Below are 16,396 nucleotides of genomic sequence, written 5' to 3' on the forward strand. Positions count from 1 at the left end.
GCCCCCTCTCTGCCAGGCACTGCAAAAAGCCCCCTTCCCTCCCTCCCTCCCAGTCTCTCCACCCTGCCCTATCCATCGTACCTCCTCTGCCGCTGAAATCCCTGGTGGTCCAGAGGTGTAGCAGGCAGGAACGAGCTTTCCGCGCTCCTGCCCGGTCACTGCCGTAAGATCCAGATTCAGCCGCTGAGCGGTACTGAGCAGGAGTGCAATTTGGTGCTACTGCTCGGCACTACGTAGCTTCTTGAATGGCTCCTGCAAATTCTCAAGAGAGTCATTCAGGAAGCCGCTCAGCGCCAAATTTCACTCCTGCTCGGTTAGTGGTGATACGTTCAGCTGAACTAATCAAGAATCATGACAGCCAGCACTTAGTACTGACCCAAGTGCTAGTTGATACAGCCAGAAATTCCTACATTAGGCAGCTGAGATTTTTTTACCACACTGGTTACTTTCTTAATGCAGTAGATATTAGCATGCAGCTTAGTCAAAGAACGCTCTGTGTGAAATCTTAGGAATGTTTCCTAGTTGACCTCCAAATGTTTTTGTGAAAGCCTAGGGACATAAAGCAATACAAGTATATATTAGAAGCATGATGGCAGAAAAAGGCCAAATGGACCATCTAGTCTGCCCATCCACAGTAACCATTATCTCTTTCTCTCTCCGAGAGATCCCACATGCCAATAATCCCAGGCTCTTTTGAATTCAGACAGTCTGTCTTCACCATCTCTTCTGGGAGACTGTTCAATGCATCTACCTTCCTTTCTGTAAAAAAGTATTTCCTTAGATTACTCCAGAGCCTATCACCTCTTAACTTCATCCTATGCCCTCTCATTGCAGTTTCCTTTCAAATTAAAGAGACTCAACCATGCGCATTTACATTCCATAGGTATTTAAACATCTCTATCATATCTCCCCTCTCCCGCCTTTCCGCCAAAGTATACAGATTGAGATCTTTAAGTCTGTCTCCATAAGCCTTATGATGAAGACCACATACCATTTTAGTAGCCTTCCTCTGGACCGACTCCATCCTTTTTATATCTTTTTGAAGATGCGGCCTCCAGAATTGTATACAATATTCTAAATGAGGTCTCACCAAAATCTTATACAGGGGCATCAATACCTTCTTTTTCCCACTAGCCATACCTCTCCCTATGCACCTATGCAACCTAGCATCCTTTTTTTAGCTTTTACCGTCACCTTTTCAACCTGTTTGGCAATCTTAAGATTATCACATACAGTCACAACCAAGTCCCGCTCTTCTGTCGTGCACATAAGCTCTTCACTCCCTAATCTGTACCGTTCTCGTTCAAATTAAACCAAACCATTCTATTGATGAATAATAAATTTGGGATGCTAGATCTTCTCCTAACTGGCCTTTGCCATGAAACAGCTGTCTTCCTTCTTTCTCCTGAAAGCATAGTCTAACAGTACTGCAGCCACATTTTTTATACATTAGACCAGGCCTTCAAGCTCAGCTCAGTTACTTTTGACCTACTTTAAGGCACGAAGAAAACTATTTCACTCTCTGCTCACTCATTTCTCTTGTTGCTATTAAAGCTTACTCAGCAATAAATCAGCTCTGTACTAGCATTTCTGTTTTTCTACTTTAGGCTTATATTGGCTGGTCTTTTAGGTATCAAATTTACAGAGTGCTATTCCAAAAATAAGGAAGATATGTAGTACACTACACTTGGATTCCGCATTTGATGAATACCAGCAGTGTATTTCACAACTATAAACTAATTTTTACATCACCCTTCATAATAGATTGCTTCTCTACAAGACACTGCAATTTGAACACACCTTGAACAAATGAATGCCAAATGTCATTTTTGCAAGTTAAAGTAATTTTTAAAAATGATCACAACATAGGATTTAAGTAAATACAAAGAAGCTATGCTTGTAAATGAATTTAGAGTGTCCTAATGCAAGTCTTTCCTGCACACTAAGTCCATTTCTAGTGCAGGCATTTTTCTATTATTTGTTGAAGTTCTGGCCATGTGCTAATGCTAAGTGTTAATGTTAGCATTAGAATGAAGCCATTTCAAAAATATTAATACAGAAGCACTTACAACCTCCTATTTAGGAGTGCTAAGGGCTTCCTTATTATAGATGCGCTAACCAGTTAGCGCGGTGATAATATCAATTCTCTAGAGCAGTGTGTCTCAAACTGTGTGCCCCAAAGAGATTCCAGAAATCGACTTTATTTAAAAAATTCCCTTCATAAGTATATGCTGGAATAGATGACATGTATGTATATCACGTACACAAGAGACTGTCGATGTTATGAGCATCTGTGTGCATAAGCATACAACCGCCCAGACAAGCATCATTCCTTGACGTGATTAGTCCTTGAAAACTAACAGCAAGTAATTTTTATTTTTTAAGCAGTAGTTTAGTATCCAAACTTGAACAAAAAAAACCAAACAATCAAGGCTTTATTACCATTTGAATTTTCTTATCTTTGCGAACTTGGATTTTCAGCTCTGATAGAAATTAAATTTTAAAAAAAGAGAACACGACTGCAGATGGTAGATGATGAAATGCATGTTTGCTTGTCGACCATCAAGCTACATTTTGAATTAATTTGAACTCCAAAACAAGCACATCCATCGAATTGATAAGCAATTCTATTCTATCTAGCTTCACCATTGTTATAATTACCCAGACATAGCTTAAAGAACTTTAAACAACTCAAATTTTAATATTTTGTTGGTTTTGCAATTTTATAATTTCAATTATAGTGTGCCGTGAAAAACATTTGCTCTGTTTAGTGTGCTAAACTAAACTAAACCTTAAGTTTATATACCACATCATCTCCACGGATGTGGAGCTCGGCACGGTTTACAAGAACTTAAAATATAGGAAGAGAAGGAAAAAAAAAAAAAGGTTTACATGAACTTATATATAGAAGAGAAGAGTAAGGGGGATAGAATTACATTTTAGTGAAAAGCCAGGTTTTCAATTGCTTGCGGAATAATTGGAGGGAGCCCAGGTTCCGCAGCGGGGTAGTAAGGTCGTTCCAAAAACCTGTGATTCTGAAGAGAAGGGATTTTCCCAGTTTGCCTGCATAGCGAATACTGTGTAAAGAGGGAAAGGATAGTTTATACCTTTGGGCAGGTCTGGTAGAGTCAGGACTCCAGGAATTATAAGATAGGGAGGAATGAGGCCGTGAATGATCTTAAAAGCCAGGCAGTAGCATTTGAAATGAATTCTGGAAATCACTGGGAGCCAGTGAAGTTTGGCTAGGAGTGGGGAGACATGGTCAGACTTGCGTTTTGCAAATATCAACTTGGTTGCAGTATTCTGGACTAGCTGAAGTCTTTGAAGACTTTTTTTTTGATAGGCTTAAGTAGATGGCATTGCAGTAGTCTAGTTTGGAGAGGATGATGGATTGGACAAAGACGCTGAAATGTTGTTGGCGAAAATAGGATCCTACTTTCCTCAGCATGTGGAGGCTGAAAAAGCATGACTTAGCCAAGGAATTGAGGTGGTCATTGAGGGAGAGAAAAGAATCGATAATGATGCCAAGGACCTTGCTTGAGAACTCAAGCTGTAATGCAGCGCCTGAGGGTAGTGCGAAGAGGGTGGGCAGGTGTTCTAATTTTGGGCTAAAAAGTTTGAGAGACACTGCTCTAGGGGGTCCTTTTATAAGAGTGTGCTGCCGAGCAGCGCACGTTAAATGCCAAGCTGGTCATTTTATTCTTATGGGCTGCTCCACAGTGCATCTTTGTAAAAGCCCATCTAATTGAATATTGCTTCCACTCCCACTTACATCAGACACATGCTCTCCCCCAAAGTTGTTTTTAAAAAAAATAGATAAATACCGCACACTGATTGAAAAACTAACACTTTAGTGCATCCTGCAATAAGTGCAAATTAGCACTTAATGCAGCTTAGTAAAAAGGCTCCTTCAGACTAGTAAACCAGAAAATTCAACTCAAGTCTAAGGGCTCCTTTTACAAAGGTGCGTTAGGGCCTTAACGCGCGGAATAGCGCATGCTAAAATGCTGCAAGTGCTAGCCGCTACCGCCTCCTCTTGAGCAGCTAATCCGGTGCGTGAGATAAAATCGCTAGCGCACCTTTGTAAAAGGAACCCTAAACTAATGAGTTAAAGGCTGGTGAAGTGTACAACAGTCCACCCAGATTTTGGGAAACACCATTCCTTAAAATTATGCTAAATCCTATCTGGATATACTGGTGATATTTTGTGGAAAGAAGCCAGTCCTTCTACTGAATTCTCTGTAGCTTTTTTTCATCTTGAACTAGAGTAACATAAAAATTTACAAGTTTGTTAAAGTGCAGGAGCTTCCAAACTACAATAATCCCTTGATTTTACTGTTTTCCAGCGATATTCTTTTCTAAATCTAGACACCATTTGTGGTGTTTAGGCATTTACCAACATTCCAAATTCATAAGCTAAGTAACATACAGCCTCCAAAGCGCCAACATTTGATATTTACCAAAAATAAGAAAGTAGTTGTAGTATTCAAAAACAGGGACACTATGCAAGCTGTGTATTTGCTCTTTGTCACCATCCTATCAAATATGATATGCCTCTTTTTTTCAGTATAGAGCATAACAAAAAATAAAAACTGCTCCTTTAGCCAAAAAGCATTGCTGAATAGCACAATTTTAGCAAGACCCAAGATTTCTTTACTTTAGTAAATAATAGTGAAGGAAGTTCTACAGGGAACAAACTGCCATTACATATTTTGTGACAATCAACAGGCACAATGTGTATCTATCAATAATATAATGAAATTTAAAGAGCTGGGGAAGCTTTCAAATTACCTTTTAAAACCTTTTTGGTTTTGAGTGCAACAGGATGCTTGCATCTGAACAGACATCAGAATCAGAACTATCCTTGTGAGCACCAAAAAAGTTGCCTTTTTAACACTGTAGCAACTGAATTAAAGAGCTCTTTTACAATCAAGTTACTAAGAACTCCTTTATAACAACCAACACAGGCTTACAAAAATGGCTATTAAATTACTATTAAACACATGGAATCAGATAAATATACTGTACAATTATTTATAAGAACGGCCTGATAAATACTTTCACCAAAGTCAGCAGTCAAAATCATCAACAGTGCCAGAGAAATAATCTATCATATTGCATACTGGCACTAGCAAGGCCAGCAATATAACGAAGTGCTGCACTCAACTTTTTTTTATGCAGAGACTTAGAAGGCTGGGCTGATAGATTAAGAAAAAGGGGGAGGGGGCAATCACTAAAATATTTCCCAGGGAAAGTGAAGCATCATCAGTGTTTAATATCTTGACAAACTCTGGTTAGGAAGAAGAAACCCCAGCAAGAAATGGTGAGAAACCCGAGAATAAGCCACAGATGTCCATCGCTTTCTGCCCCCACCCCTTCATATCAGCAGGATGCCCCGAGGCATGTTATGCCCCTAATTTTGTAATTTCGTTTTATTATTATCACATCACATTGTATGAAATTACTATTTGTGCTATACCACTCAATTATCTTTGATGATAGAAAGCGGTAGCGCAATATAAATGGAGAGAGAAAAAAAAAAGTGAGCAGGCACAGGCCACGGGACATGCACGTCAGAAGAGGCTGCTGCACAGAGCGGCAGGCCAAACCGTCAGCGCTCCCGGAACCGGAGCCACCCGCTGCCGCGCGCTCTTCCCTCCCACATCCGCCCCAACTCGTCCCCTTTAGGAACCCGAAACCACCTCGCAGCTCAAACCGCGCCCAGGCAGAGAGCGCGGGGCAAATAAAGGGGGTGGAGGCCATCCCGGCCGCCGCCTCCGTTACGTACCCTCCAGCAAACAGATGCACCAGGGTATCTCTCTGGCTCATTCTCGCTCATTCTTGTTCTTCTGCAGCCAGTCTGAAGAAAAAGCGAAGCCACCTCCCCCGTCGTCCTCGAGGGCCTTCGGATCTCCCGGGCAGGGGCGTCACTACCAGAGAAAGGAAAAAAAAGAAGGGGGGAGGAAACCAGTTATCATGCGCGTACCCGCTCAGAGATGGGCAGAGCCCCTCCCCCGCCCCGCGGAGCAGCTACTCCTTTACCCGAGGTCACAGCATTGAGCCCCCCCAACCATCTAGCGCCAGCACTCTGTAAATAAATGTCTTATTAATAGCAAAATCCAGTGCCGACATAAACAGACGCGCTGATTGGCCCGCGCCTACTGGCGGAAGTGACGTTTCTGCGCGGTTTCCCCCCCTCTCCGCTAACGTGCGCAGGCCGTGGTCATGCTTCTTTCACGTGATGCGAGCTAAGCGCTTTATCAATGGAGGTGCGTCTGCAAGGGTTGGGAAAGGTCGTTGTGTGTTCTCGTCCTATATTGGAATAGTATTAGGTAACTTTAGCGATCATCCTGTTTTTACGTTTTTTAAATCGAAGTACTTATTAATAAACGTGCAGGGGGAACTACTATGAAAGCTAAAATATGTGATTATGTTATTAATGTATATTTGTTAAAAACTGTACAGCACCACTTTCATCGTTATAATGCTTTTAAAGTTATGCATGGGATGCCCCCAGCTTATTAGCAGCGTTTTGGATTTATTATGCGACCTGCAAAACGTAAGTTCAGTGAAAAGAATTCAGATTATCAACATCATAAGTTCAAAATTAGCTAAAAAAAATATTCCTGGAGTTGTGACAAGAGTGCATAGTAATATTTGAAAACACATTAACAACCTGAATGGTACCATCCAGTCTGCCCAGAAAGATGCACAGGTTTGTATCTCTGTGTATTATGCTTAAGGTGAAAAAAAACAAGAAAAAAAACTGCAGACAGAATGTACAAGATGCAGGCTATGTTTATTATATCAAATATGAATGTGGTTAATATTACCACCCTTTAAACAAACCTAGGGACCCAACACAGTCTGTGTTTCGGTAAACACGCCTTCTTCAGGGGTCCAGGTATTGAGATAAATCGCCATATGAATTGATAATAAACATAAACCTGTGTTATTTTGAAAAGTTCATTGCGCACCAACACACTCAGCCAAACATTGCAAATAACTAGTGTAGTCTTCGGGCTGCACAGTGAATGACAGTAACCCAGCAGCAGCAACAACAACTTAAAAAAAAAAAAAAATCAACATCTGAAAATCAGGCAAGCGGGCAGCAGAAGCCCAGTGAGCCCTGAGCTGCAGTTGGCTCTGGATGAACAGCAAGTGGTCCCAGAGAGTTTTCCCCAATGTCTGCTGAGGCTGTTTCTGTCTCAGTATTGAGACTTGCTATCCTGATGCTTTCTATGGCAATAGCAGCCATTTTTGGTCCTGCTGAATTTTCTTGGCAGCAAGAGCAATCTCAGCCCCCATCAAGGTTTGGGGGAGTTAGTGCCTCTTCACCTGCCCTGGGCCTGGTGCCCAGGGTTCCCAATGGAGCCCTTGGATGCCTCAATTTCCTATTGTCTGAATTATTTGTAAAATATACTTGTATTTTTGTCTGCTAACATTTATACCTGCTCCTGAACAGGCAGCAGCAACTAGAGGGGAAGCAAAACACAACTGCAGTCAGAGCAGAATAGTAAGTCATGACAGCCACATTTATCCATGCCTACTCTTGTCTGTCAAAGTTTAATGTTTATCACTTTAGCGTGATATCAGATTATGCATTTTTTATTGTGTTATAGTGGGATGATAATGATTGTAAAGTTTAATTCTCCAGAGGGGGAGCTGATGGGCCAGAAACTTGAAAATTAATTTAGGAGAGGAAGGCATAAGACCCTGTATGGCTCCAGTCTAGTTTCAATTTTTGCCCATTTACCCCTAATATTTTAGATACATAGGCACCTACAAGGAACATGACCAACAAGGAAATGGCATGCAAGATGTCAAAATAGCCTGGTGCTTCATTTCAATAATAGACAACAAACTAAACAGTCACAAATAAAGTTTGTGGATATCTCAACAATCTTAAACCAAAGGATGGATAAATACAGTGGTTCTTTGGAGCAATGTTCTGACTAGGAACCCAGTTTGGGATTTGAAAATGACTTCCTGGGGACATTGGATACGTATGCTTTGAAGAACTGTGTGAGATAATGACTCTCGAGAATTAACTAGTAGTGCCGTTTCTCCACCAACCATTCTAGCAGAACAACCCATGTCTGTCCACTGCAAAGTCATCTCTGCATTTGCATTTCTCACTACTGTCAGTCACTATAAGCCTCAGCCATCTCCCAGTGCATCACACAGTTCCTGCTCACACACACTGCCGACTATTTTGCAATTCCCCAGATCCAGGAGTAGACAGCATACTATGACCAATTCTAAGAGATTGTCCCCTTTTCCTCTGTTCTTGGTGTCATTGACTGCATCCATGTGGACCTGAGGCCTTCCAAAGGGAGAAAATCTACCTACCACAACAGAATGGCCACATTCTCATCAGAAGATATGTAAGCTGAGGACACAAGGGTTTTTTTTTAGCTGAAGAGTAGCACAAAGGCACTTCACACATACTTAGAATAGCACAACCCCAAAGGTCCTTAGACCAGGGCCCATCTCCCATCACCAATGTGCATGCATCTTGGGCTGTATTCTACCAGACAGCTCTCCCAGTCTTATGTCCATTCTTTCATTGTTCCTGTCTCATAAAGATGATTGCAGCTACCACAGAGGAAGTGGCTGATTACCCCCATTGTTAGACCCAGTAATGAGGCTGAGAAACACTACAACAGGGCACACCAAGAAACCAGGGCTGTCATCAAATGAACCTTTGGACTGCTGAAGACACTGTTTAGGTGCCTAGATAGATCAGGAGGGGAACTGCTCTATAAACCAGAAAAAGTCTGCAAGATCTTCATGGCTTGCTGCATCTTCAAAGTGGAGAATACCCAGCCAGGATGGGAATACAAAGAGGAACAGGCACTATCAACATTAGAGTATGCACGTCCACAGCATAGCTATGCAGCCTGAATAAAACAATACATTGATCATTTCTCTGCAATTTGCATATGTACAGAGGCAGCCTAATATCACATAGGTTCTTCCCATTTGCCATCACTTTTCTGCAAGACCCATCACCACCTGCCCCCTCCACCCCCCCCCAAGTAATTCCTTACCTCACTTTAAAATTCCCCCTCACTACTTAATACACTCTCCCTGACCAATAGGGCTTATACAAAAAGAGAAAGGTATACAGTCAACTCCACCTAAGTGTACGTTGGTTAAGCGCACGCTTCGGTTATCTGCAAGTGACCTTCATGGTCCCATTTTTTTTACATACACTACGGTTACATTCCAGATAATTGCACTTCTGATAAGCACACAATCCGCACTACTTGCCCTAGGTTTGGTAGCATGGAATACTGCTACTATTTGGGTTTCTTCCAGGTACTAGTGACCTGGATTGGCCACTGTTGGAAACAGGTTACTGGGCTAGATGGACCATTAGTTATTCTTATCTTCCCTCCTAATTCAGGGTATGTGGAGTACAATTTCAGTCTCTCAAATATAAAACAGATGGATCAGGTAGATAACTAAGAGATCAATAACAACTATGAAAGAGCTACTGGTGCCCATGGCCAAAACTGATCAAAATGCACATGTAGCCAGTGGTGTATCCAGCATGCTGGCTATTTGGGGGCGCAGCAGTCCCTCCTTTGGTCAGAGCACCTCCCCTCCTCCAGGCAGCAGGAGATGCATGGAGCAGTCACAGGGCCGCAGTCCACATGTGTGCGGCTGTTGGCTCTGTCAGTCCTCTGCCCTGAAACAGGAAATTGACATCAGAAGGGGTGGAGGCCGACTACTCCAGCACTCACCAACTCTCTGCATCCAGGGGGACTTCCCCCATTGCCCTGCCTTTGGTATGCTAGAGCATTTAGCCAAAATATTCAAAGAACTCCACAAGTCTGGCCTACATAGAAGAGGTGTAAAAAGGAAAGCATTAGGTACTCAAGAAAGCCCACATTGAATCCTGTTTGAAGTATGCAAAGGAATGCTCAGTACAATGTGTTATCCCAGGACAAGCAGGCAGCATATTCTTAACGCATGGGTGACGTCACCGACGGAGCCCCGGTACGGACCTTTTTAACTAGAAAGTTCTAGTTGGCCGCACCGCGCATGCGCGAGTGCCTTCCCGCCCGACGGAGGAGAGCGTGGTCCCCAGTTTCTTCGTTTCCGCGGAGCGAAGAAGACGCATGTGTTTTCAACGACCGTTGAAAAACTAATTTTTGCCTTCCCGCTTGCGTATTCTTCACTTTTTTTTTTCCTTTTTCTTATTGGATTCCCTTTATTTTTGTTTTTTAAAAAAAAAAACAACTCATCGAGATTTCTTTATTTTTTCAGGCCGGCCCCGGCGGGGCCTGTTGCCACCATACAGGCCTCCGGGCTCGATTTTGCGGAGGCCGTGTTTCCATTCATGCCCTCTCAACCGGGCTTTAAGAAGTGCCAGCGGTGTGCACGCCCGATCTCCCTCACTGACCCACACAATTGGTGCCTACAGTGTTTGGGTCCAGAGCATCGGGCTGACACCTGCACCCGCTGTGCCACTCTTAAGAAACGCACCTTAAAAAATCGGCAGATCCAGCAGAACATCCTTTTCGGTACCGGATCTGCTATGGAACCTGCCGCGACGTCGACGGTACTTGTGCTACAAGCCACTCATCACACCATCTCTCTCCTCCATTTCCTGGGGTTCGAGATCAACTACCCCAAGTCGCATCTGCTTCCCACACAGCGACTTCAGTTCATTGGAGCAGTTTTCGACACCACACTAATGATGGCGTTTCTCCCCTCCGACCGTCAACGGACCCTGCTCCACTTCTGTCGCCAGGTGCTCCTTCATCACTCCATTCCTGCCCGACAGATGATGGTCCTCCTGGGCCACATGGCCTCGACGGTCCATGTGCTTCCTCTGGCGCGACTCCACCTCAGGACACCTCAATGGACTCTTGCCAACCAATGGTCACAGACCACGGATCTTCTTTCTCATCCCATCTCTGTGACATCGTCTCTTCAGCAATCTCTTCAATGGTGGTTGAACTCCTCAAATCTTTCCAGGGGTCTACTCTTTCATCTACCCCCTCACTCCATGATCGTAACCACGGATGCCTCCCCCTATGCGTGGGGAGCTCACCTGGGAGATCTACGCACCCAGGGACTCTGGACCCCTCAGGAGCGTCAACATCACATCAATTTCCTGGAGCTCAGAGCCATGTTCTATGCTCTCAAGGCCTTCCAGCACCTTCTCTGCCCTCAGGTTCTTCTCCTGTGCACAGACAATCAAGTCGCCATGTACTACATAAACAAGCAAGGCGGCACCGGATCTCGCCTCCTTTGTCAGGAGGCTCTCAGCATCTGGACCTGGGCCACGGCCCGCAATCTCTTCCTCAAGGCTGTCTATATCCAGGGCGAACAGAACTCCCTGGCCGACAATCTCAGCCGCATCCTTCAACCTCACGAGTGGACTCTGGACCCTTCAACACTCCACTCCATCTTTGCTCGCTGGGGCACTCCGCAGGTGGACCTCTTTGCAGCACCTCACAACCATCAGCTGCCCCAGTTCTGTTCCAGACTCTTCTCTCCTCATCGTCTGACCCCAGATGCATTCCTGCTCGACTGGACGGATCGGTTCCTCTATGCCTTTCCTCCACTACCTCTGATGTTGCGGACGTTATCCAAACTCCGCAGGGACAGGGCCACCATGATTCTCATCGCTCCTCGGTGGCCTCGCCAACACTGGTTCTCCCTCCTGCTCCAGCTCAGCTCCAGGGAGCCCATTCCTCTTCCTGTGTTTCCTACTCTACTTACGCAGCAACGTCAGTCTCTACTGCATCCCAATCTGTCTTCGCTCCACCTGACAGCTTGGTTTCTCTCGGGCTGACCTCTCCAGAGAATCTGTCTCAGCCTGTCCGTCGCATTTTGGATGCCTCCAGGAAACCGGCCACCCTCCAATGTTACCATCAGAAGTGGACCAGGTTCTCCTCTTGGTGTCTACTGCATCATCACGATCCCACCTCATTAGCGGTGGAAACTGTACTGGACTATTTGCTCTCTCTGTCCGATGCTGGCCTCAAGTCTACCTCAATCAGAGTCCACCTCAGTGCCATCACTGCGTTTCATGAGCCTATCCTCGGAAAACCTCTCACGGCTCATCCACTGGTTTTCCGGTTCATGAGAGGCCTCTTCAATGTCAAACCGCCTCTGAAGTCTCCTCCTGTCGTCTGGGACCTGAATTTGGTTTTATCAGCCCTCATGAAACCCCCTTTTGAGCCTCTTGCCACAACTTCGCTCAAACTTCTAACCTGGAAGGTGCTTTTCCTCATTGCCATCACCTCTGCCAGGGGGGTTAGTGAGATGCATGCACTGGTCGCCGATCCACCGTTCACTGTTTTTCACCATGACAAGGTGGTTCTGCGTACCCATCCTAAATTCCTTCCCAAGGTGGTCTCGGCTTTTCACCTCAACCAGTCCATTGTGTTGCCTGTCTTTTTCCCTAAACCCCATTCTCATCCTGGGGAACAGGCGTTGCACACCTGGATTGTAAGCGTGCCCTTGCATACTACCTTGACCGTACCAGGGCTCACCGCTCGTCCCCTCAGCTCTTTCTGACCTTCGATCCTAACCGTCTAGGTCGTCCTGTCTCTAAACGGACGCTTTCCAACTGGCTTGCTGCCTGTATCGCGTTCTGTTATGCTCGGGCCGGTCTCTCACTGGAAGGTGCTGTCACGGCCCACAGGGTCAGAGCTATGGCTGCTTCTGTGGCTTTCCTCCGTTCCACGCCCATCGAGGAAATCTGCAAGGCTGCCACTTGGTCCTCAGTTCACACGTTCACTACTCACTACTGTCTGGATGCCTTCTCCAGACGGGATGGACACTTCGGCTAATCTGTGTTACAAAATTTATTTTCCTAATGGCCAACCATCCCTCCTCCCTCTCTGTTAGCTTGGAGGTCACCCATGCGTTAAGAATATGCTGCCTGCTTGTCCTGGGATAAAGCACAGTTACTTACCGTAACAGGTGTTATCCAGGGACAGCAGGCAGATATTCTTACGTCCCACCCTCCTCCCCGGGTTGGCTTCTTAGCTGGCTTATCTTAACTGGGGACCACGCTCTCCTCCGTCGGGCGGGAAGGCACTCGCGCATGCGCGGTGCGGCCAACTAGGACTTTCTAGTTAAAAAGGTCCGTACCGGGGCTCCGTCAGTGATGTCACCCATGCGTTAAGAATATCTGCCTGCTGTCCCTGGATAACACCTGTTACGGTAAGTAACTGTGCTTTATGTTATGAGGAAAGTGGAGAAGAACATTTTGGCCTGCATGCAAAGCAATGCATTTGGTATAAACCCAACATAATATATCATCAGAGAACACATGCAATTTTCAAACAGACATGCCTTTTAGAATTGCCCTCAGAGAAAAAAAAATTGTAGTAATCCGCAGAATTTAAGTAACCAATAAGCCTAAAAATTGCATCAACTTTCAAAGTGATAGTATGTCACTATGAAAATTGCCCCAATTAAACTGCACACACATATTTATACCTATAACATAGTGAGCATAGAATTTTATCAAACATTTACATACAGAGTTTTAAAAATTGAAAAATATCCTTGCAAATATAAATCCTGTTCCAGTTCTACCCCTGAAAATGCCTCTGCTTGTAATGGGTAAGCTATGAGTGAAATGGCATTATACGGGCAATCCAGTAACTGGATATCTCTAGGCACCAAGAAGGAGCCTATCTTGTAATGGAATGTAGGCATCTACTTTTCTTTATAGCATATTAGTGTAACAGTGAAAATATGTGCCTATAATTTTAGCATGATCACTTATACTAGCCAAAGACTAGATACCAGAAATACACATGCAAATAATAGTATGTGCTCAGCCCATGTTTTGCCCAGATTCTGCCTATATACTGTATATGTCTATCTGTAAAATATCCTACTATGTAAGATGCATGCATATTTACAGGATAGCATGTAGGTGGGATTTTGGCACATATAGGGCCTGAGTCTGGAAGCAGCACCAGAAGATAGGTGGCAGTAGGCGCCCCAATAATAATAATAATAACTATTTTTCTATACCGCCATAGTCAGGCGACTTCTAGGCGGTTCACATTGAAAGAAGGCTGGACAGTCAGCGAATGATAAGGAGCCTAAAATAGAAAAGTTACATAAATAAGGTACAAACTAATTTAAGTTCCATGGGTAATGAATACATGGAAATTGGGGATTCCTGGGAGATTGAGTAGCGTTTACGGGGGGTTTGTTTTAGTTTAAGGGTGGTCTGTATTAGTCAATTAATTTGTTGAATAGGGCGGTTTTTATTGGTTTTCGGAATGCATTGTAAGTCAGTTTGGGTTCATTTATGCAGTTTCGCAACTAGACTTCTTGTCTATTCGCTTGGAACATGAAGGTTCTATCCAGGAAGGATTTGTATCTGCAGCCTGAGATCTTTGGGTAGGCAAAGATGCCTCCTAACTTAATTGGTTTAAGTGACGCAGTAACTGACCGCGTCGTTTAAAATTGCATTAAAAAAAAGATTGGCGCTGGAATCTCGTAAATTGAGGAAATGACCTTAGGCACCTCCGTAGATGTGATTCACGTCAAACATAGGCACCGGAAATGTAGGCATTCAAACCCTAGCCTACATTTCTGGCGCCTATCTTTGACCTGGCCATGATTCTGCAACTGGCACCAGTGCTTGATTAACATACGACTAGCGCCAGTTTTTGAGGTACCAGCCGATACCGGCACCAGTTGCAGAATATAGCTCGCAGACAATGTACAAGATGCAGGCGTTGTTTATTAGTAAATGCAGTAACATATTCAACCTTATAGCCAACCAAGGGACCCGACACGGTCCGTGTTTCGGATGACACGCCTTCCTCAGGTGTCCATGGTGGTTAAGGTATAAAGCAAACTGCGTAAAAGATAACAAACACACGCCAATCACGATCAAATGGGGTCAAGCAAGTCTTACACAATGGTAAGACTTGCTTGACCCCATTTGATCGTGATTGGCGTGTGTTTGTTATCTTTTACGCAGTTTGCTTTATACCTTAACCGCCATGGACCCCTGAGGAAGGCGTGTCATCCGAAACACGGACCGTGTCGGGTCCCTTGGTTGGCTATAAGGTTGTATATGTTACTGCATTTACTAATAAACAACGCCTGCATCTTGTACATTGTCTGCAGTCTGTTTGTTGTTTTCTGGTTGCTGTTGTTTACTGCAGACTACGTTGGATTTTCTTTCTCCCTTTTGTGCAGAATATAGCTCACAATGTATATGCCATTCCTCTAATGACTAATGCATGTATTGTATATACTCTAATATAAACTGGGGTCCTGGTTTATATTCGGGCCAGCGCCCAGCTGCCCCCCCTCCTAGACTTATTGTTTAGGCCTCCGCCAGTCTATTCACCCTGTCCCCGCTCCCTGCCTTGTCTATCGCAGTGATTCCCAACCCTGTCCTGGAGGAACACCAGGCCAATCGGGTTTTCAGGCTAGCCCTAATGAATATGCATGAGAGAGATTTGCATATGATGAAAGTGATAGGCATGCAAATTTGCTTCATGCATATTCATTAGGGCTAGCCTGTAAACCCGATTTGCCTGGTGTTCCTCCAGGACAGGGTTGGGAACCACTGGTCTATCGTACCTCCTCTGCTGCTGGAATCTGCCTTTTGAGGGGGAAAAATGGGGGTCTCGACTTATATTCAGATCAACATATTCAATTATATACTGTAACCATTTTATAATTGTAAGCATGTACTTTGTAGAAGTGTCCTACATGCAGTGAAGAAGTGAAGGGGAGAGAGAGGGGGCAGACTACCCCGGGCACCATCTTGGTAAGGACGCCAGCACCTCTCCTCCCTGCTGCCCACCCATCTTTTCACATCTTCGCAGGCAGCAGTTTCTACCTGCTGCTCGTGCCAGCCTCAGCTCTCCTGATGATGACATTTCCTAGTCATGAGGCACTGCCCTAAATTCCTCCTTCCCTCAGTATGCCGCTGCCTACTTGTGCATGCTTTAACCTTTATATAGCCCAGGCATTGGAGTCGGGGGGGAGGGGGAGGAGAAGGCTTGTGGGCCTGGCGCTTGTATGCACCCGGCCTGGCTTCGGGGGAGCAGGGAGAAATCGGCGGCGGTAGCTTGGCTTGGCTGGGGGGTGGGGGGGATGAAGAGAGAAAGAAATAAAGGGGCAGAGCGAGAGAAAGGGAGGCAGGGAGAGAGGAAGAAAAAGTTAGACTCATGAAAGGACAGAGAGAGATGTTGGTTGGGGAATGGAATGAGGTCTGGAGGAGAGGAAGCATGCAGGAGACAGAAAGAAAGAAAGAAAGAAATACAGTACTCCCCCGATATTCGCAGGGGTTCTGTTCCAGGAACCCCCCACGAATCTTGAAAAACCGCAAATACGGTTTCTGACCGCGAAACGCCGACCGGGAGAGGACAGCTGGAGA

The 16,396-nt window shown here is 44.8% G+C and overlaps 1 protein-coding gene across 1 annotated transcript in view; it reads right to left on the reverse strand.

Annotated features, from left to right (window-relative positions):
* The window catches only part of SLC25A36 (solute carrier family 25 member 36), a 149,613-nt gene extending 143,452 nt beyond the window's left edge, over positions 1 to 6,161 (reverse strand). The window contains exons 1-2 of the mRNA XM_033958382.1: positions 6,043 to 6,161; positions 5,789 to 5,930 (exon numbers count right to left, since the gene is read on the reverse strand). Coding sequence (XP_033814273.1) covers positions 5,789 to 5,829 — 41 coding nt within the window. The 5' untranslated portion in view covers positions 5,830 to 5,930; positions 6,043 to 6,161. The remainder of the gene's footprint in view (positions 1 to 5,788; positions 5,931 to 6,042) is intronic.
* Positions 6,162 to 16,396: the final 10,235 nt, after the last annotated feature.

Source organism: Geotrypetes seraphini, chromosome 9 (genome assembly GCF_902459505.1).
Source record: "Geotrypetes seraphini chromosome 9, aGeoSer1.1, whole genome shotgun sequence".
Lineage (NCBI taxonomy): Eukaryota > Metazoa > Chordata > Amphibia > Gymnophiona > Dermophiidae > Geotrypetes > Geotrypetes seraphini.